The 22,644-nt window shown below is 43.7% G+C and overlaps 1 protein-coding gene across 3 annotated transcripts in view; it reads left to right on the top strand.

Annotated features, from left to right (window-relative positions):
• The window catches only part of RNASEH2B (ribonuclease H2 subunit B), a 36,783-nt gene that overhangs the window by 345 nt on the left and 13,794 nt on the right, over window positions 1–22,644 (top strand). For 2 of the 3 annotated variants that reach the window (XM_068267131.1, XM_068267129.1), the window contains exons 2-6: window positions 1,869–1,940; window positions 3,799–3,906; window positions 13,503–13,579; window positions 16,959–17,076; window positions 19,931–19,995. In XM_068267131.1, the coding sequence (XP_068123232.1) occupies window positions 1,869–1,940; window positions 3,799–3,906; window positions 13,503–13,579; window positions 16,959–17,076; window positions 19,931–19,995 (440 nt within the window). The remainder of the gene's footprint in view (window positions 1–1,868; window positions 1,941–3,798; window positions 3,907–13,502; window positions 13,580–16,958; window positions 17,077–19,930; window positions 19,996–22,644) is intronic. The other variant, XM_068267130.1, reaches the window with a different exon arrangement.

Genomic DNA, 22,644 nt, shown 5'->3' with positions numbered 1-22,644 from the left:
CACTGCTCTTACTGTCAGTGTACCATGGTTGTGCATGGCACAGTCAGCATGAACTATTTATTTTATTACCATGCTTTTCTGTAACTGATATTTTACACAACTCCATACATACATACATACAGAGTGCATCAAACACTTCATGTCACTAACAGTCCCCCAGAGGAGCTCATAGTCTATTGTCCCCACCAGAGATGTGCATTTGTCTTTTATTTTGCTGTTGTAACCAGAATTTCAAAGGGGCAAATTCATTATCAGGGCTCACCTCTTCAGAGAAGTACAGATGAGGTATTGCTACTTGATAATTCAAAATAATGCGGGATAATCAAGGCCCTTCTCAATAAATATGTAGTTTTGTGGGTGTTGTGAGATGGCCCCTCAAAAAAGTTTGACTCACTTGGGTCTTCTTCCAGCCCATAGAAGTGTTTATGCCCTTTGGTGCAGCTGTGGAGTCACCCAGTCATCAGCTGTTTCTTTCATAATGGAGTTTAGCGAAGTTTTGCCCCAATTCTCATTCAATGATTCAAGTGAATGAGAACGCGTTTTTTTTAAACTGGAAACCCAGCGCAAGCACAGCCAGTGGAAATTGGGCCTATGATTAGATTATGCTTTTGTGGTTCTCCTTCTACACTTGATCCAGATAACTTTGGCCTTTACTGATTATTGTACAATTTATACAGTTATTCCACATTGGTGAAGATTTTGTCTTTAATTGAATCTAACATTTAATCTTTTATTGCATAGTATGGGGCCAGCACTACTCCAAGTGTGGGTATTTTTTGTTTTAGGGTGGCTTCACAATGTTCATATTGCATAATGCATGTGTTATAATTCAAAGCCTGCATGCAGCGAGTTACAATAACATGATCTGTTACAACGCAGAAATGTGAACAGGCTTATAGAAATGTATGGGCAGTGAGTTCATATTCAGACTTATTCTGCAACACAATGCATATAGTGTGATTGTGCCCCTAGGGTGTAGGTGTGCCTTAAAGTGCACCCTTAGGCCACATACACACATCAGACCATAGTCTTTTGAAAATGAAAGATCACAGACCAATCTTACCACCCTTCATGTAGTATGAGAGCCATACCTACACAGTCTATTCTATGGAGCTGAACTCCCCATCAGCAAAAAATCTTTGCAAGATGCTGCACACACAGATGCTGTACAGACACAAAAGATCAGTATCTGCAAAAGATCTGTTCCTGCCAAAGATCCTTTCCTGCAAATTGCATTCATAGTCTATGAGATCTGCAGATCATCACACACCCCTTGTTTAACTGACATTCATCTGCCGATCAGACAATCATCTGCAGATCTGAAAATCCATCCTGGTGGATCTGATCTGCAGATGAATGTCTGTTAAACAAAGTGTGTATGATGATCTGCAGATCTCATAGACTATGAATGCATTTTGCAGGAACGGATCTTTTGCAGGAACAGATCTTTTGCAGATAATTATCTTTTGAATGTCTACAGCATCTTTGTGTGCAGAATCTTGCAAAGATTTCTATCTGATGGGGAGTTCAGCTCCATAGAATAGACTGTGTAGAGCATGGCTCTCATACTACATGGAAGGGGGTAAAATTGGTCTGTGATCTTTCATTTTCAAAAGACTATGGTCTGATGTGTGTATGAGCCTTTACTGTGTACATAGAAGAGTGGATGGTGGTAAAGGTACTTGTTAAGCCTTATAATTGCTCGAACATCCACATGTAATATCCCATGACACAAACATTTTTACAAAGTCGCCTCTAAATATTTGCAGAGCTGACTACTATTGTAATGCAAAGAAGTTAGTTGCCATGTCTTGTTTTGTTATTGCGTTACTATTTGTCAGCTTTCTGTAATTTTACTTTGTTTTCAGAAATTTTAAAGGATGATGCAAAGAAGCCAAGCGATAAACCATTATTTGCAAAGCTGCGCAATCCATCAACAGGTACTGTGAGTTTGTCTATTACCTAAAACAATATTCTGCTTGTTAGCTTTATGCTTCCATTATGTAACAGAATGTTTCCCTGGGTGCTGCTTGAATCACTTCAGCTTAAAGAGAGACTGAAGTGATTTAAAATACCTGGTTTTACTCAGCAGGCAGCTTCAGCGTTATAATCCAAACTAATTTGCCACATCCCTGCGGCACAACAAGGTCTTTATCCCCCTGAAATCCCGGGGCAAAATTCCACGACTTTCTAGTTCATGGATTTTCTACCCGAAGGAGGCAGAACTTTGCGCTGTAGCTCTGCCTCTGCTTCAGCCAATCTCTGCCTCTCCCCGCCCCTCTCAGTGAAAGAAGACTAAGATAGGAGGGGAGAGGCGGAGATTGACTGAAGCAAAGGCAGAGCTACTGCACAAAGCTCTGCCTCTACCCGGAAGGAAGAAGAATTTTGCCCCGGGGATTTCAGGGATTAAGACCTCGTTCTGCGTGCTGTGGGAATGCGGCAAATCAGTTTGGTTTATAATGCTGAAGCGGCCTGCTGAATAAAAACAGGCATTTTAAATCACTTAAGACTCTCTTTAAGGTGGTATGAAACTAAATTGTTATCTTCTCGAAAGCATTAAGACTACTTTTACACTTGTCACGTTGTAGTACTCACCCCTGTAAGGTCAATGAGATATGTCACACTTGATGCGGTGCAATGAAAGTGCTCCAGCTGACTCAGTCTGCAGTGTGTTACTGCTTGTTGTTTGCGGTAACGCACAGGTCCCGGAACCAATGTAAGTCATGCATGTTTTCATAAATGTTCTCGGTAGCGGTGCAGTGCGCAGTAGGGTTGCAATGGTATGAAATTTCACGGTATGAGAAGTCTAAAAAAAATACCACGGTATGACGGTATTATACAATTATTTGGATCCGCCCCACTCCCTCGGCATACAAATGATTAAGCCGCTGGGAGATTTGGGGCACCGGGTAAAACTGTAAAAAGGCTCACCCTGCTCCTGCAAAAGTCCAGGTGGCGTTAGTGATAGGTGTAGCCAGTGATAGGTGGCAGCAGCATAGGTAGCCAGGGATAGGTGTAGCCAGTAGTAGGTGGCTGCAGCACAGGCAGCCAGGGATAGGTGTAGCCAGTAGTAGGTGGCCGCAGCACGTGTAGCCAGTAGTAGGTGGCCGCAGCATAGGTAGATTAGGTATGTATTTGCTGAGTGAAAACTGATCCGATCAATCATTAATCAGATCCGTTTTCACTATGAACGGGCCACGGACTGAGCCATCCGGTGAAGCGGACACTGGATCCGCTCACAGGATCCGTTTTGGCCCAAAATGCAGATGTGAACCGGGCCTTAGTCTAAGCTTTTTTCAGATTTCCTTTATTTGGTTCAGATTTCCTTTAGATTTCCTTTATTTGGTTCAGATTTCCTTTAAGTGCCGGATCCAAGCAGTTCTGGGTGTATACAGTGATTGCTTGCTTTTTTTCTGTCCTTGATCACATAGTGGCTGTGTAGGCTGCCAGGATGTGGCACACTTCCTGTATGTTATCCAGTCAGATGGAGGTATGCTAAGGGCACTGTTGTGGAGTCCCGGAGGAAGTTGAGTAGGGGACATGAAGTGCTGAAGCCATTTACAGGTGGGCTACCTCAGTCTAGGCCCGGGGCCTTATTCACAGAATCAGTGTTACATTTTAAAAGAACATGGGTAATAGAAGCATATGGCCATAATCTAAAGCCAGTTGCAGTAACCCTATGAGCAGTGCCAGCTATGTTTCGGGAATCTTTTAGAGAAATGAAGCCAGTGCTATGAAGTCAATGAATTCTATCATACAGTGAGAATAACCAGGATTTCATGTATTGCATCTTTACAGAGACAGGCTCCATGTATCTCTTTATTAATTCTGGACAGCAGATCTGTGAAGTCAAAGCGTTCCAAGAGGAATATCGGTCTTGGTTCATAGGCCAGACAGTTCAACAAGGTGAGCTTTCTGAATAATCACTAAACTATCCACTGCTTTTATGTTAGTGAAGTATTCGGTGCAGGCAAAAGTCATATCTCAGTCTTGGCTGCATGCTGAAGTGATGAGCCATCAGCCTTGTGTTTTTTGAGGACCAGAGGAATGAGGTCTCTGCATCTGGTTTCATAATGTTGGAATTGGTGTTCTGTTCGAGCCAACGTTGACATTTCTGAGCTTGATCATTATAAAAACACACATTATATATACACATGCCTCCAAACCACTACTAACCATTTTGTTGTGCATTTCAAGCCCAGGCTATATGAATGGGGGCCATAATGTCCAATGTTTTAAAATGCTACTGACTTTTATTTTTTTAAAGGACAACAGGTTAATAGGCGGGCCGCCCTATTTATTATTATTTTAAAAAAAACAATACCAGTTGTCTGCTGGTCTATTTGGCTGCAGTAATGTCTGAATCACTCACCTGAAACAAGCATGTAGCTAATCTTGTGAGATCTGCCAGTAATGTCAGAAACACCTGATCTCCTGCATGTTTGTTCAAAGTCTTTGGCTAAAAATATTAGAGGCAGATGATCAGCAGGATAACCAGGCAACTGGTATTGCTTAACCCCCCTGGCGGTATGAAAAATTCCGCCAGGGGGCAGCGCAGCAGTTTTTTTTTATTTTATTTTTATTTATTTTTTTAAATCATGTAGCGAGCCCAGGGCTCGCTACATGATAGCCGCTGCTCAGCGGCATCCCCCCACCCGCTTCGATCAGGAAATCCCGTTCTTTGAATGGGATTTCCTGGAGGGCTTCGGGGCGACGTCGGGACGTCATTGGGAGTCCCGATCCACCCCTCGGCGCTGCCTGGCACTGATTGGCCAGGCAGCGCACGGGGTCTAGGGGGGGGGGGGGGCGTGCGCCGCAACGGATAGCGGCGATCGGGCGCGGGGCGGCGGCGATCGGTGTGCTGGCGCAGCTAGCAAAGTGCTAGCTGCGTCCAGCAAAAAAAAAATTATGTAAATCGGCTCAGCAGGGCCTGAGCGGCACCCTCCGGCAGCTTACCCCGTGTCACACACGGGGTTACCGCTAAGGATTTTAAAGGAGTTATCAGGCAAGAAAAAAAGTGTTTCACTTACCTGGGGCTTCTACCAGCCCCATGCAGCCATCCTGTGCCCTTGTAGTCACTCGAAAAGATAGAAGACCGAGAGCCCAATATAGTGTAGTATGTATTAGTGGGGGATGGGAATAATGAAAGTAAGTAATATACTCACAAGTCAGGGTTGCCCCAAGCGCAACCACTGAAAACGCAGGTGGGGAGAACAAGCCTGTCCCCACTCAGGAGTAAAACGTCGCTCTCTGTGGATAGAAGAATAGTAGGGCAGGTCACCCTTCCACCAAGGGTGGACTTCTGGATACGTCAAGATGTACAGAGGCGCCGAAAGAGTAAAAATGGCTAAAACGTTAAAATGTTTTGGTCGCGGTGGTGGACCGGCCGACCATCAACGGACAACAAGGCTGTTGTTTTTCAATACATATATACAAAATTTATTTAGAAAGCTCCCAGCAAATAGTCGCAACGCGTTTCACGGGCATCAACCCGCTTCTTCAGGCAATAGGGGGTAGGAGCAACAACACTGCAAATGACAGAGATACATAGCTAGCATCAGCAAACATACTGTGTGTGTTACATAGTACACAGTTAGTGAGTTATATATACACATGATTTTTCTGGTATGAATAGTGTTAAAAATTATATATTCACGCTGACCAGTCATAAAACATAATTACACCTGTGTAAAACATTGCTTGTTGCAGAATATGTGTCCTTAATGTAGGGACGTTTGGGGTAGTGACAGTGTATGATTACCGTGGGAAGAATCTATTTGTGGGCTGTGCTGGCTTCGTAGCACTAAGTGCTGCTTAATAATGGAGTGATGGCTACATGTAGTAGAGAGCGTGGTAGAGTGAGAAGGATACAACAACATGATAGTGCTATACTATTGCCTGGATGGGGGGGAAGTATACACTTACCAGCGTCAAGTCTGAATGAAGCTTGGCACCTCTGTGTCAGTAGATAGTGTGTAATGGGTTTATGAGGAGAATATGGGCGGTGCCGAGGGACGTGAGGGGGGTGTGGCGATGTGAGGGGCAGGATAGGCTGCCTACGTTGATTGGTCAATGCGGAGGGGATGGGCAGGGCCCCTCAGTGACCGTTATGTGTGCGCTGAGTCTAATGTGTGCCAGTGATCTGCGCGGGGGATTATGGGGCGAGTATAACGTGGCGCTGTGCTAGTGCGCATGTGCGTGCTACGTCACAGTGCTGTGGAATGTGTGGAACGCATCACACACTTCCGTACTTCAGCTTGGCCAGTCAGGGGAAGGGGAGGGGCGGAGAGAGGAGGCATGTTCACACATGATGAGCTTCAGTATACAGGCTATGTATACTGTTTAAGACCTCCACGTGGTAAAATAGTTTTTTCTAAAGGAAGCAATTAATCCCCGTTTGTCCCTATATTAGTTTTTTTCCCCCGTGTAGCTTTGTTAATATTTTGGTTATACTCTATATAAAGCGCTGCTGCCCTCCAGTGGTCAATATAAAAAAAAAAAAAAAAAAAAAAAAAAAAAAAAACACACCTCTTGCAATATCGTATGCTCTTAGGGGATGCATATACAACTACATTGTGACAATATGTTTAAGCCGGACATTGTTAATAACATACAACATTTATCCTCTAAAACTTAATAACACCCTGTCTGCTTTTGGGTGATTTTCAGGATCATAATTGACTTAAACCAAACATAAAATAACATAAGAAACGTAAGAACAGACGTAAAATGTAGACATAAAATAAGACATAAAAATTCGGTACAATTTGACATTAAAAAGTCTTGTGATTATTAAAAGGAGAGGACGAATAAAATCTGGACGAGATCTGTGATAAGATGATATATTAATATATTAATATATTTTCTCCAGCTGCTCATTAAGGCCGCCTGGAGTGAGTGATTTTAAGATTTGGATCCAATACATCTCACGTGCTTTTAGTAGCTCAAACGAGTTGAATCGGTTTTGTGGAATTGTATCAATGAGTGTGATGTGGAATAATTCCGGGTTACTGTCGTGGTGGGTGGTGAAGTGTCGCGATACGCTGTGCAGGGGGTATTTTTTGATAATATTCCTTTTATGTTGTCCAATTCTTGATCTTGCGGGTTGAGTGGTCCTACCCACATATTGGAGCTGGCATGGGCATGTGATGATGTAAATTACATATTTTGACTCACAGTTGAGGTGGTATTTGATTTGGTACTCTGTTTTGGTGACCTGGGAATGAAATGTCGAGGCCCGGTGGACAAAGCTGCAGGCCAGGCATTTTTTGTGATTACATGGGGCTGATCCTGTGGGGAAATCTATTGGGGTAGGGGTGGGGTCATCCTGAGGTGTGCGTAGCCTACTAGGAGCCAGTATACCGCGCAAATTGGGGGCACGCCTGTACGTGACCGCTGGTTTTGGAGTAAGGATAGGGCGGAGGTGGGGATCCTGAAGTAGGATTTCCCACCTTTTGTAAAGTATATTCCGGATGGATGAGTGTTGGGCGCTGTATTTTGTGATGAACCGGGGTATGTCATTAATCTGGGAATTGTTGGTGGGGGATGGAGGATTCTGCATTCTGGCTTTATGTTGTGCGTCTTTCAGTAGTTTTTTGGGGTATTTACGGTCTATGAATTTTTTGGTTAAGATTTTAGATTGGGTATTGTATGTCTGTGTCTCTGTGCAATTGCGGTATATCCTTCTATATTGGCTGTACGGGGTGTTTCTGGTCCAGGGTCGATGGTGAAAACTGTGGTAATGTATGTAATTATTGGCATCGACTGGTTTGAAGAAGGTTTTGGTTACTATACGAGACGAGTGAGTGTATAGGACAAGGTCCAAAAACTCTATAGAACCGGGGTCATGATGAAAGGTGAACTGCAGGCCTGCTGGATTTGAATTGAGATATTCGATAAAAAACGGGATCAGATTGCTTGGGCCTTTCCATATAAACACTAAATCGTCGATATATCTTTTGTAAAAAATGATGTTACCAATAAAGGGGTTATCATTGTACATTTTTAGCTGTTCCAGGTATCCCATTGCCAAATTTGCATATGAGGGCGAGAATGAGCTTCCCATCGAAACTCCGTTTACTTGCTGGTATATGTTGTCGCCGAATGTAAAGAAATTATTATGTAGAATAAATTCAACACAGTTTATAAGGAAAGTCTGTTGAGTTATGGGCATGTCGCTGTTCCTTTGCAGATAGTATTGTAGGGCAGTGAGTCCGAAGTGATGTGGTATGTTGGTGTAGAGGGATGTTACGTCGCAGGTCAGCCATGTATAATCATCTTGCCATGGTATATGTTGTAAAAAACTGATGAGGTGCTGAGAGTCCTTGATGTACGAGGGGAGGGTTTGTACATGGGCCTGTAGGTGTGTATCAATGAATCTGGATAAGTTGCTGGTGACTGAGTCTATTCCTGAAATAATAGGTCTTCCTGGGGGTTTATGGAGGTTTTTGTGTATTTTTGGAAGATAGTAAAAGAACGGAGTTTTGGGATGGGGATTAATGATGAAATTTCTTTCATTTTTGGTGACAATGTTATTGAGTAGAGCATTGTTGATAAAGTCTTTGAGGGTTTTGTTGAGATCTATTGTGGGGTCTGTGTCCAGTAGGGTATAATGTTTAGGGTCGCTTAATAGTCTGGTGGATTCCTCTAAATAGTCTGTCCTATTAAGAATGACAATCCCTCCCCCCTTGTCTGCGGGCTTGATAATGATGTCAGTATTGTTACGTAGGGTTTTCAGGGCTACCTTTTCGGATGGTGTAAGGTTGGATTGTGGGAGAGAGTCGGGGGTAAATAATTCTTGTAAGTCATTGAGAACCAGGGAGTAAAATGTGTCGATGAAATTACCCTTAGAGGCGGTCGGGTAGAATCTTGATCGGCCCTTTAGGTTGGTACTGATAAATTTTTCCACGGCCATGTCTGCAGGGGATACTGTAACTAATGGGATAGAGTCATTCGCGGTGATAATTAAGTTGGTTGGGTCTAGGGGTGGTGCGTCTTGGAGTTTCTTTATTGCAAAGTGTCGTTTTAAGGTGAGTTTACGGATATATGTGTTAAGGTCGCTGAATAGTTCAAATAGGTCAGAGTTGTTCGTGGGACAAAATGAGAGGCCTTTTTCTAGAAGGTTGGATTCTTGTTTTGTTAGGATGTGGTTGGACAGATTGAAGATGCTTCTTTTGTGATTTGTTGTGTTATTGGACGGGTCGGTAGGGATAATTGTTGCTAACGTTTGTTTCTTTTTTCTTTTGCCTCGGCATCCTCGTTTTCTGTATCTGATAATTGGCGTTTGGATTTCCGGAGAGGTTGCATTACTGTGCGGGTTGTGATGGGGCTGGGTAATTGGGTGGACAGGAGGTTCTGGGAGAGAGAAGCTGGTAGGTCTAAAAAAGACGAGGACATGTTTATGTTATGAGTTCCCTCTATTGGCGCTATTTCTGTGGGTTCAGAGTTTTTTTCCTTCTGAGTAGTCTGTTTGGGACTCAAACTGGTGGGTGGGTGATCTGGGGGGCACCGTGGTGGAGTAGGTTGACTCGGTGATGAGGTGGGGCTGGAGTCTGATGTGTAGGTACTAATTTGTGATATCCTTAGGTCGTTAATGGAGGGGTTTTCTTCAGGGTTGAGAGATGGTGGGGAGGGATGGTTAGCTATGGGGGGTATTTCGGCGGGGGTCTCGCTTAAGACCCATTTTTTGAAGCTAAACTTGAAGGAGGAAGGTAAAGTAACGTTTTTGACTGTTGTGTGGTCAACTCCAATATGTGGGTTCCTGGGGGTGATATCTGCAAGTGGAGAATTAGTGGAAGGTGGGGGTCGTTTAGAGAGTGTGGGGCGTTGAATCTTGGATATACCTTTATCCTGGATGGGTTTTGTGTAGTTGAAGCTGTGAGGTGGTGGTGCTGCAAGTGTGGGTTGGTTCATGGTGCCTGTGGGTAACGGAGTGTGAGGTGGTGGTGGATGTGTTGGGTCGGCCGCTGGGGTTGTGAAGGTGAGGGGAGGGGGTGGGAATGGTGGATATTGGATCTGTGTGGGCTTTGGGATGTTCAGGCTCATTAATGGGGGTGGTGGTATGGTGGGACCAGTGTTCGGTGTGGGTGGAACTGGAGGGTTTGGTATAAATCGTGGTTTGCGTTCCCGCTCTCTGTGTTCGGCATATGCCAACCTGTCACGGTTTAATTTCTTAAGTTTGGTTTCGGTGGTGTCCTGCTCAAATCGTTTGAGTCTAGAGGTGAGGTTGGATAATAGTGGATAGTATTGGGGATTGGTTTTGTGTTGGGCTATGTAGTCTTTACAATCATTAATATTTGGTTGTAGTTCAAGAACAAGGGATTTCCTTTTTTTGATAATTCTCTCCATGATGCCCTGGGTGCATATTTCTAAATAATTATAAAATTCTGTGGTGAACACAGTATCTTTTGGAAATGCAGACAATGTTTTTATGCGAATGCCATCTGGGGAGATTTTTTCGCTTATATATGTTTCCTGCATGGCTACATCAGCTAGATTGAAAAATTCATCTTTCAGGGCAGACTCCAATTTTTGGAAAGTGGGTTTCAAGTCTATATGGGGAATGTTATCGGGATTTGGGGAGTTAATAGTGGGTTCTGTTGTAGGTGAATTGTTCATTTTAAATTGTGCCAACAGGACTTTTCTGTGTATGGTGTGTTCTTCAAGGAAATCCATTTTCTGATGGGCTGCAATCGAGTCTGGGTTGCCGTGTAGTCGTCGGAATACTTGGCCAAGCGTACTTGCAGAATATGAAAAGATAGAAGACCGAGAGCCCAATATAGTGTAGTATGTATTAGTGGGGGATGGGAATAATGAAAGTAAGTAATATACTCACAAGTCAGGGTTGCCCCAAGCGCAACCACTGAAAACGCAGGTGGGGAGAACAAGCCTGTCCCCACTCAGGAGTAAAACGTCGCTCTCTGTGGATAGAAGAATAGTAGGGCAGGTCACCCTTCCACCAAGGGTGGACTTCTGGATACGTCAAGATGTACAGAGGCGCCGAAAGAGTAAAAATGGCTAAAACGTTAAAATGTTTTGGTCGCGGTGGTGGACCGGCCGACCATCAACGGACAACAAGGCTGTTGTTTTTCAATACATATATACAAAATTTATTTAGAAAGCTCCCAGCAAATAGTCGCAACGCGTTTCACGGGCATCAACCCGCTTCTTCAGGCAATAGGGGGTAGGAGCAACAACACTGCAAATGACAGAGATACATAGCTAGCATCAGCAAACATACTGTGTGTGTTACATAGTACACAGTTAGTGAGTTATATATACACATGATTTTTCTGGTATGAATAGTGTTAAAAATTATATATTCACGCTGACCAGTCATAAAACATAATTACACCTGTGTAAAACATTGCCTTGTAGTCACTCACTGCTGCTCCAGTCCCCCGCCGCTAGCTAGTTTTGTTTTTGCTGACCTCGGGTTCGGAGGGCCGCATTGCGTACATTTTTACGCATTCCCGCTGGTGCAGGAACATTAACACATACATTTTTACGCGGTATTGGTTTAATGCGTACAATTTTACGCATTGAATTACCAATGCATAAAAATGTATGTGTTAATGTTCCGGCACCAGCGGGAATGCGTCCCGGCGACCCCGAGGTCAGCAAAAACAAAACTAGCTGGCGGCGGGGGACTGGAGCAGCAGTGAGTAACTACCAGGGCACAGGATGGCTGCATGGGGCTGGTAGAAGCCCCGGGTAAGTGAAACTCTCCATTTTATTTTATTTTTTTTTGCCTGATAATTCCTTTAAGGACTCTTTCACAGACGTTAGTCACACGTTATAAAAAATTATAACGCAGACGAACTGTGCGACATTGACAGTGCACACGTTGCGTTGTGTGTAACGTGTAGCAATATTTAGGAAGTGCTGCATGCTGTGCGTTTAGCAATGCATTTGCTGCGTTGTGTGTTGCACATGCTCAGTAATGTGTTTTTGTTTTTTTTACTGTAACGCATGCGCCGTTTTCGTTCCATCAGTATGCGACAAAAACGGCGCACCAAAAGACACAACGCAGTGCAATATAACGTCCAATTTCGTAACCTACATGCGCTGCGTTAGGGGCACGTTGTGCGACTTTAACGTTGCATCAAACACAATGTCCCACTGTGAAAGAGGCCTAAAGGACAACTGTAGTTAAAGGTATATGGATGCTGCCATATTTACTTCCTTTTAAGAAATACCAGTTTCCTGGCTGTCCTGCTGATCCTCTTCCTTTAATACTTTTAGCCAAAGACTTTGAACAAGCATGCAGCAGATCAGGTGTTTCTGATGTTATTGTCAGACCTGACAAGATTAGCTGCATGCTTGTTTCTGGTCTAATTCAGATATGACTGCTGCCAAATAGAGCAGCAGAGCTGCCAGGCAACTGGTATTGTTTTAAAGGAAATAAATATTGCAGCCTCCATATACCTCTCACTACTGTTGTGCTTTAAAATTGAATAATTATGGCATCTTCCATAGCCCTCTCGCTTCAGTTGTCCTTTAAAACGTGCTTTTAAATTATTGCCTCTACTTATGCAGGATTAAGGCTGTATTCACAGTGAGACGTTGAGTTTTAATGCAACTTTAAAGTCGCAACGTGTCTGTGTTAAGAGATAATGCACTGCAAGCAGTAAGTTACCACAACACATTTTTTTTTTTAATAATTTTTTTTTATGCAACTTTAAAGTGAACCTAAAGGCAACACAAAAAAATGAGATTAACTCACCTGGGGCTTCCCTCAGCCCCCTGCAGACGATCGGTGCCCTCGCAACCCCGCTCCGATGGCCCAGGACCCGCCGGCGAACACTTCCGGTTTGGCCGTCACCGGCCGACAGGCATGGGAACGCGAGTGATTGTTTGTGTTCCCAGCCTGTATATCGCCCCCTATGCTGCTAAGCAGGAGGCCGCAATAGCAGCATAGGGGGCGATATACAGGCTGGGAACACGAACAATCACTCGCGTGCCCATGCCTGTCGGCCGGATGACGGCCAAACTGGAAGTGTTCGCCGGCGGGTCCTGGGCCATCGGTGCGGGGCTGCGAGGACACCGATCGTCTGCAGGGGGCTGAGGGAAGCCCCAGGTGAGTTAATCTCATTTTTTTTTTTTGTTGCCTTTAGGCTCACTTTAACGTCGCACTGTGAACGGCCCATAGGATTAGTATTGCAGTGCAGTAAGCTGCGTTATAAGACTTTATAACGTGCGACCATAACATCCTACTGTGAATGTGACCTTAACCAATCTCTGATTTTATTACCAGATTTCAGTTGACACGCTGATAATATCTCCAAACATTTAGTTCCCCTCCCCCCCCCCTCCTTTTTTATATAAAATCTTGCAGAGATAAGCTTGTGTTTTAGATCAAAATCAGTAATATAACTATATTGCATTATTGGCCCAAACCTCATTCTATGCTATTTAAACCACACTTAAGTAACCCAACTCTTTAAATGTGTTTTCAGTGAAGGAATGCTTTCTGACCAGACTTTTGTTCTGTTCTGTTGTAGATGGCAGATTATTATATGCAACTCCAGTAGATCCTGTATTTTTGGTGCTGTACTATCTAATAAAAGCAGAGAAGGAGGTATGACAATGATGTTTACATCATGTATGTATGTATGTGTATGCTATGTATCATTTAAGAATCACCTATCTGTTTGAAGGTTTCAGACAATGATTCCTTGACCTTTTGCACCTGCTGTTATTTCATAAGTGTTCTGTAAAACTATGAGATGCTTTTTGTTTACACACCCAAAGGAAGTGCATACATATCTTCTGTGACATTGTTACTTCCTAAAGGGATTTAATTACTGCAATATTAATCTTTATGCAAACATTCTCGGTTCCTTGAGTGCCCCACCCATTTTTAATTTCAATAACAAGATGTTAAGCAAATGGACATATTTTTAGTATTAATGTTACTTAAAGGGGCACTACAGCGAAAAACTGTAAAATTTAAAATATGTGCAAACATATACAAATAAGTACATTTTTTCCAGAGTAAAATGAGCCATATATTACTCTTCTCCTATGTTGCTGTCACTTACAGTAGGTAGTAGAAATCTGACAGAAGTGACAGGTTTTGGACTAGTCCATATCTTTATAGGGGATTCTCAGACATATATTTATTTTCAAAAGCATTTAGTGAATGGCAGTTGCCCTGTCCAACTGCCAAAAAACTGTGTAGGGAGCAGGGAAGCTGGCCAGCATCATTGTTTAAATCCTTTTTCAGGAATATCTTTATAAAGAATAAGCCTTGCTGAGAATCCCCTATCAAGAGATGGACTAGTCCAAAACTTGTCAGATCTGTCAGATTTCTACTGCCTACTGTAAGTGACAGCAACATAGGAGAAAAGTAATATATGGCTCATTTTACTCTGAAAAAAATACTTTTTATCTGATTATGTTTGCACATATTTTAAATGTTACAGTTTTTCGCTGTAGTGCCCCTTTAATACTTTTATTTCATAACTTAGGGCACTAAAGGCCTTTTTATCCATTCAGGAAACTGCACTCCAGTATTTATGCTGGATACTGATAGATTTATACATTTATTGGGGTGTGCTTTGCAAGATTTAAAGTGTACCCGAGGTGATGTGTGACATGATGAGATAAACATGGGTATGTACAGTACAAAACCTATTAATAACCAGTCTGTTTTACTTGCTTTATTTTGCTGCCTGAAAGAGTTCATTTCTAAGCATGGAATTAGAGATTACCCAGCAAGCTCATGGTGAACCAGATCTCCTAGGAGTGTGTAAGGGGCTACAAAGGTCCCAAAAAAGTTTGCCTTTTATGGTATCTCGCGTGTATTGAAAAACCCGCCACAGTTTTTAGTGTTGTGCATTTTAGCAATACGCTTCTGCGCACTTCATCGATTGCCCAACAGGAAGTGAGTGTCACTTCTTGCTTAGCTGGATGCCAGACAGGGATTATTGGGTACTGCTTTTGGCGGTGGGCGTCGCACCGCTGCCGCCAATTTGCAGTGTGAAGCCGGCCTCGGTGCACATCCAATTTTGATTGGCCAATAGTTTGCCAATTTTACCACTTCCATTTAGTGTGAGGGCCAAATTGGTCTTGAGTACTATGAGCAGATTGTGTAGGTAAGCACTCATACTACATGGAAGTGGTAAAATGGGCAATCAAAATTGAATGTGCGTAAGCACCCTAAAACGCCACAGGGATTTCTCCCAACCATCTTCTTTACTTGGTGAATACTTCTTCTGAATCAAATACCTGATTTGGGAAAGGATTTCTCAGGTTGGGTGTTGTATATGTAAGGCAGTGTCACACACTGATGAAGGAATTCACAGATTCTTGGCTGTACAATACACCAAGGCAGTAGGCTCTTCTGCAGCAGATATTGCTCTGCAATGTTTATGGGCTGGTCTGCAGATGGACAGCGGGTATAGGTGTTTACTGGACTCCAATTTCTGCCATGTCCTACAAACCTGAATAACATTATTTTGCTTGTGCACAAGGTTGCCACTCATTTTGGCACAAATCTGAATGAGGTGTTATCTTTGTTTAACGGAGGCTGACCTCTTGCTTTACAAACCCTGAAAATGGCTTTATGTGAAGAGCTGATTTTTTTTTTTTTTGAGTGACATTTAATGCATGCTTCAGGGTCTAAGACAGCCACCTGCATTGTATAGTGTGCAAAATCCAGTTGTTTTGAGTTGTTGCAGTTGAGTCCACTTACCGGTAGGTTGTTTTAGCCTTGGATAGAAACCAGCTGTCTTTTTGCATATCTCAAGCCATTTATTGGCTGGGTTTCTGCCCTTAGATCCAGTTACTATAATGATTATGCATTTAAAGGGACTCCAAGCACCTCTCATGGGCATGCTTTTAACCACTTAAGGACCAGGGGTGTTTTGCAGGATCTGTGCTACGTGGGCTCTCCAGCCCACAGCACAGATCGGGAATAAGGCAGGGCGACAAGACTTTGCCCCCCCCCCCCCTTATTTTTTTCCCCACTAGGGGGATGACCTGGTGGGGGGATCTGATCGCTGCCGCTCTGTGTGGCCGAGCGGGGGGGCTCCTCAAAGCCCCCTTCCGCAGTGCGATTCCTCCCTCTTCTTCCCTCCCCTCCGCTCCATGGGCGGCACAGGATGGCGATGCGTCCTGCGCCGGCTCTGATAGGCTTCAGCCCATCACACGGCGGCGATCCCCGGCCAATCAGAGGCCGGGGATCGCTGATCTCCTTTACGGCGCCGTATTGATGTAAACAGCGGGGGTTTCTTCCCCGCGTGTTTACAATTAGCCTGCGAGCCGCGATCGGAGGCTCACAGGCTGTTCACGGAGACACCCTCCGTGAACTGACATGGAACGGCCGCTCGAATGAGCTGCTGCTTCCATGTAAAACCACAAATGACCAGCTGCCGCCTATCGACGTTAGGCGGTCGTTATGTGGTTAAGACTCTGACCAGTACAGCAAAGTACTTTAAAGATGCATACCTTTCTGTAGCCTGTGCTCTCCTCTTTCATTTGATGCCTTCTACACCAAATAGTTTTCATTCGATTTCAATTTAAAAATTGTGGCTGCCATCTTGGCTATGTTATAACTTCTGGGTCACTCCTGTCTTCTCTGTTAGAGAAGTGCATCACTGAATGAAGCAGGAAGAGGAAGTGACACTCATGGCCATTGCAAGAGGCTCCTCCAGAGGGGTCATAGCGCGACTTTGTTGGAAGTCGTCTGGCTTAAATTCATGCCCATGAGAGGTGCTCAGAGTCCCTTTAACTTGCATTGTGAAAAATGCAGCACAGCATGGGAGAGCTTTATGTTTGGCTCGGTCTATAAGGACATCTATAGCTTGGAACTTGGGTGCAGACAGATGCTGCTATCACCAATGTCCCCAAGGTGTGACAAGTGCATGAATCGGCCTCCTTCACCCAAAACCCCTTTTATCACCCTCAGTTTGCCCTTGACGTTGTTAATGTTTTTATATTCTTTTTTTTCTAAGCAGGGAAAGTTTCAGCCAGTGGAGCAGATTGTGGTAGATGAAGAATTTCCATCATGCAACCTGTTACTGCAATGCACACAAGTGGAGAAGTCCCTGCATCATGTGACAGAAGAGAAAGGTGCTTCCTCTAAACAGTTCTATGAGATGTCTTGGCTGTGATAAGAGTGTCTATAGATGTGGGGCACAGGAAACAAAGAAGCACATACACTGCATTTACAAACCACATAGTTTCCATTCCATGAATTGCCGTTCATAGACTTCTCCGCTACATTTTAGCCCAGCAAAATAGTTTTCTTGTTTTCCAATTTCAGAACTTTGCATAGGGATTAAAAAGGCGGATGCACATAAAATTAACCAAGCTACACACGTTTAGGGGATATCAACCTAAATGCAAAGCTCGTCTCACCGATTTAGGAAATGACATACATGAAAACAGACGTATAGGGAGCACCAAGTATAGAGGTGTACGTTTTTTGTACCTTGAATAAAGCCTAAACATTATGATTAGCTTTGAGCTCCCTGTACGTCTGTTTTCTTGTATGCGTATAAAATCAGCCTGTTGTTGAATGCTAGAACACTCCGCTAGGTGGCAGCAGTTGACTGGCATCAGGACATTCAGTAATATATGTGGGATATTTTCTGCTGAGCTCAGTTTTATCCTTTAAGAAAAAGATATGATCCCAGTTTATTCACAACAGGAAGGAAATGGTATCAAGCACAGAAGTATAATATACTAGAACATATACAAGATGGGCCAAAACTGAGGTTGGCCCACGACTTGGTCTCATCGTTCAGTGTGCAGTGGCCACCTCCCTCACTTACAAAGTTCCCTTGTGTCCAATACCCCTCCCTTCACTATACAGTTCCCTGGTGACTAGTGGATCCCTCTCCTATTCTAGTGGCTCCCTTCTACAGTTCCCTGGTGTCTAGTGCCCCCCTGCCCTTGCACCCTTAAACCACTGGTGGAAATATAAACAGAGAAAAACCGAGAGCCCAATATAGTGTAGTATGTATTGGAACCAGGAGAAAAATGACAAGTAAGTATTATACTCACAAACATGGGTTACCGCATAGGCAACCACTGTATAAGCAGGTGGGGAGATTAGACCTGTCCCCACTCAGGAATAAGATGTCGCTTTCTGAAGAAGAAAGAGGGGTGTATCACCCTTCCACCAGGGTGGAAATTGTAGATCATAAGATGTACAGAGGCGCCAGAAGGATAAAAATACGCTAAAAAGTTTAAAACATTCGGGTGGCGGTGGTGGACCGGTCACTCCAAAAAGGACATGAAATTGTCGCTTGAGAAAAAGACAATTTATTCACATACTCCACAAACAATTCGCAACGTGTTTCACAGGCAAAATCCCGCTTCATCAGGCAATAAACTTACGGAGTATCACACAGCTATAGGTCCCATACACGCTTGGCACCTCTTGGCACACAGAGGTGCCAAGCGTGTATGGGACCTATAGCTGTGTGATACTCCGTACGTTTATTGCCTGATGAAGCGGGATTTTGCCCGTGAAACGCGTTGCGAATTGTTTGTGGAGTATGTGAATAAATTGTCTTTTTCTCATGCGACAATTTCATGTCCTTTTTGGAGTGACCGGTCCACCACCGCCACCCGAATGTTTTAAACTTTTTAGCGTATTTTTATCCTTCTGGCGCCTCTGTACATCTTATGATCTTAAACCACTGGTGTCTAGTGACCCCCCCCCCCCTCCTTCCCCTATACAGTTCCCTGGTGTCTAGTGTTTTCCTCTCCCTCCACCATATGGCTTCCCTGGTGATCTAGGTCACTATCAATATAGCTTCCCTGGTGGTTTATAGTGGGCCAAACATAATGTAAAGTGGGCAAACCACTTGCGGGCCAAATTTGATGGCTCTACTGCCCAGATTTGGCACACTGGCCAGAGTTTGACATGTATGTACCTAAATGTGGTGCTTCACAACAAAAATTGTACAATTATGTTGGTCTGATGTATTCATTTCAATTTAGAGTCCGAAGATATAATCGAATAGCATCCAGCTTTTAGGTAGGCTTGTGTTGACAGAAGAATGTAGCTTTAATCTCCACCACACCTGGTAGTTTAGGACTTGCCAAACGAATAGACCTAACCAGGTCTATATGCACATTGGGACACTTATGACTGTCCCCACCTCTCCAGATCTGCAGTGAGAATCCCACAACACCCTCCTTCGTAGCAGTTACCACAAGGTATATTCCACCAGATTACCTGAAATGAAAAATGTTTACATTTATTGCAGTATAAAAAGACTTTGCACTCACAATTTGAAGACTTTAAAATCCTCTTAAAGTAATTTAGTACAAGCTGTACCCCGTATGCTGGCCACTGGCTGGCTATTGTATGCATCCACATGTACTCGCCTGCTGGCTGCAGCACACTTGGAGCGTAACTAGTCAGGCCACTAGTGTTTTTTTTTGTACATTTTATGTTTTCCAGACATATTGAAGACTTGTGTGTATCTTAAAGAGAATCTATGACTTTAAGCAATGAAGCCTCTGGATCCTAATGTTACCCTGTCGTCCTCAGCCAGCCTGATCCACACTGGCACCACGGAGCAATCACTAACAATAGTAACATTGCCCTTCCTGCTCGGTTTTCAGATCAGGCTCCGGAAATAGCCAAGCCTGATCAGGTCTGCTGTACTGCTCAGACGTGAGCCGCCTGCACGGTAGAGCGGCCCCAATAGGGCTTCACTATTTCTTCTGAAGCCCGAGCAGAATGCCGCTAATGCACCTGCGTGCAGCGCATGACAAACCTTTGTCGTCAGACTTCCAGGGGTCTCACAGCAGGAATGGGGCTGAATGGGAGGACGGAGGAAGCCTCTTTAGGACCCAGAGGCTATCCCCTCCCCAGCTAAGTATCCCCGAGGGGCACTTTTTTCACTTTGTGGTCACGTTAACGATGCAATGTATAACTTTCTCTCATTTTTATCTTCTTTCCCAGAAATTGGTAGAAAGAAATTTTATAAATACAACAAGGAGAAAACATTAGCGTGGCTGAAGAAAAAGGTGATTTGTCTTTTTTCCTTCTCATTCATCTGTTGCGAGCTGAGAATATTCCTCAGAAAGATTGCCGCCTTTTTATGTGTGTTATTTCACTTATTTTACTTCCCTCAGTATGTATGTGATTTGTGTGTCAAGGAAAAGCTGTTGAGGAGCTCACCCTAAAACCACTTTTATTTAGTATCCATAAAAAATGCAGTACATATGCATGACCCCAATACCAGCAAACACTCACACAGGGTGATGGTTAGGGTCAATCAGTACAGAGGTCGCTGTTTCACGCAGAGTCGAATCGTCATATGTGCTCCTCTACAGCCATCACTGATTTATTCAGAGGAGGCCCTCCATTTAGCTTATATAAGCCTCAAAGGGAATTATTGAACTTTTTTTTTTCTAATTTTATACATATATTTGATTTGTTTGGCTATGCATGGACTGACTAGTTCAGCCAGTTGTTTAACAACTCTGAGCCATTCAGCTGAGTCCTTCAGAGCATTTTTTTTTTTTTTTTTATTAAAAGAGCTTTATTAAAGTGAACCTTAAGCCTGTTAAAAAATAATGAGATTAACTCACCTGGGGCTTCCCTCAGCCCCCTGCAGTCGATCGGTGCCCTCGCAGCTCCGCTCCGATGCCTCTGCACCCGCCGGCGAACACTTCCGGTTTGGCCGTCACCGGCCGACAGGCATGGGAACGCGAGTGATTGTTCGCGTTCCCAGCCTGTATATCGCCCCCTATGCTGCTATTGCGACCTACTGGCCGCAATAGCAGCATAGGGGGCGATATACAGGCTGGGAACGCGAACAATCACTCGCGTTCCCATGCCTGTCGGCCGGTGACGGCCAAACCGGAAGTCGTCGCCGGCAGGTCCAGAGGCATCGGACCGGAGCTGCGAGGGCACCGATCGGATGCCGGGGGCTGAGGGAAGCCCCAGGTGAGTTAATCTCATTTTTTTTAACAGGCTTAAGGTTCACTTTAAGCAAAAATCATTACAGGACATAAATTGCAGAGCAAATCAAAACACAGATAATCATAAATCACATAGGTGGAACAGATGTTACAACGCAATACAAGGCTTTGCGGGTCTCTACCTGGAAAATGGGGGCTCAAAGACCACCCTACTGAGATTCCAGGGGCCCCGCCAAACCCTAAACCAGCAATAGTCCATCAGAGTCCACCAACCTGTAAGGGAAGAAAAGTCAAAGTAAAAAGGCAAAAAGTGAAACATGATAAAAAACAAAACAATAAAGATAATAAAACAACATATGGGTCCTGAGAAGTGTCAAACGTACAGAAATCGGAGACCAGGGGTGTGCAGTGGGCTTGGAGATAGTAAGACAGAGCCTTGCAGAAATACTCATAGCATCTGCCTATAGGATTTCTTATTATTATTACTGTACTGTACACAGTTTAATATGAAAAAAATATCCCTTCAAGCAAAGCTGAAGTGAAAATAAATTATTAAGTCATTGTATCTATAGTCCTGATTTTAATTATGATGTCCCAGTTGTAATGTTTTACAGCTCCCATAAAGACAACTCTTGAACTGTTGAACCTTTTTTCTCTGCTCCCTCTGCACTTAAAGAGAAACTCCAACCTAGAATTGAACTTTATCCCAATCAGTAGCTGATACCCCCTTTTACATGAGAAATATAATGCTTTTCACAAACAGACCATCAGGGGGCGCTGTATGACTGATTTTGTGCTGAAACCCCTCCCACAAGAAGCTCTGAATACCGCGGTACTCTGGGCAAACTGCCACAATGTAACAATGTTCACAGACAGGAAATAGCTGTTTACAGCTGTCTGTAACAGCCAAAACCGCTAGGAGCAGCTACATAACCTGCCCACAGTAAAAATGTCACCATGTAATAAATGGCAGAATGTAAATCGGGGAGAGGAAAGATTTTACAATGAGCAAACACTGACTAAATCATTTATACAATATTATTGTAAAAAATTAAGCACTTTTTTTATTACATTATTTTCACTGGAGTTCCTCTTTAAAAGTGCTTCTCTGCCATGCAGGAATTTTATGGTCTTGTAATTACTTATCAGTGAGAGGTGCATCGAAGTCTGACTGCAGAGAAAGTGTCATTTACAGCCTTCCTTATAGTAAGAAAAAAGGAACACAGGCTAGTTCTGTGTAGGACTGGCACCTAAAGGGAACCTGAAGCGAGGAAAATTATTTAAAATAAACGACGTAGCTGCAAATTAATATTCCATACTAACCTCATTGTCAGTTCCTCTCAGAGGCTCACCATTTTTCTCTTACAGTGATCCCTTTCAGTTCTGACAATATTTTGTCAGAACTGAAATATACCAGTTGCTGTCAGTTATATATCAGCAGCTGTCAGTTACAACTGAATGTGCAAGGCAATGTTCATGTTTCTCTATGGCTAACAAACAAACACAGAACATTTATATCGCGCTTTTTTCCTGGCGGACTCAAAGCGCCAGAGCTGCAGCCACTAGGACGCGCTCTATAGGCAGTAGCAGTGTTAGGGAGACTTGCCTAAGGTCTCCTACTGAATAGCTTGTGGCTTACTGAACAGGCAGAGCCGAGATTCGAACCCTGGTCTCCTGTGTCAGAGGCAGAGCCCTTAACCATTACACCATCCAGCCACTGATGGCTCAAGTGGGTGATATTACAGTTTA

The sequence above is a fragment of the Hyperolius riggenbachi genome, chromosome 2 (genome assembly GCF_040937935.1).
Source record: "Hyperolius riggenbachi isolate aHypRig1 chromosome 2, aHypRig1.pri, whole genome shotgun sequence".
In the NCBI taxonomy this organism is placed as follows: Eukaryota; Metazoa; Chordata; class Amphibia; order Anura; family Hyperoliidae; genus Hyperolius; species Hyperolius riggenbachi.
Note: the sequence above shows the minus strand (reverse complement) of the source record. Positions and strands in the feature narration are given on the sequence as shown.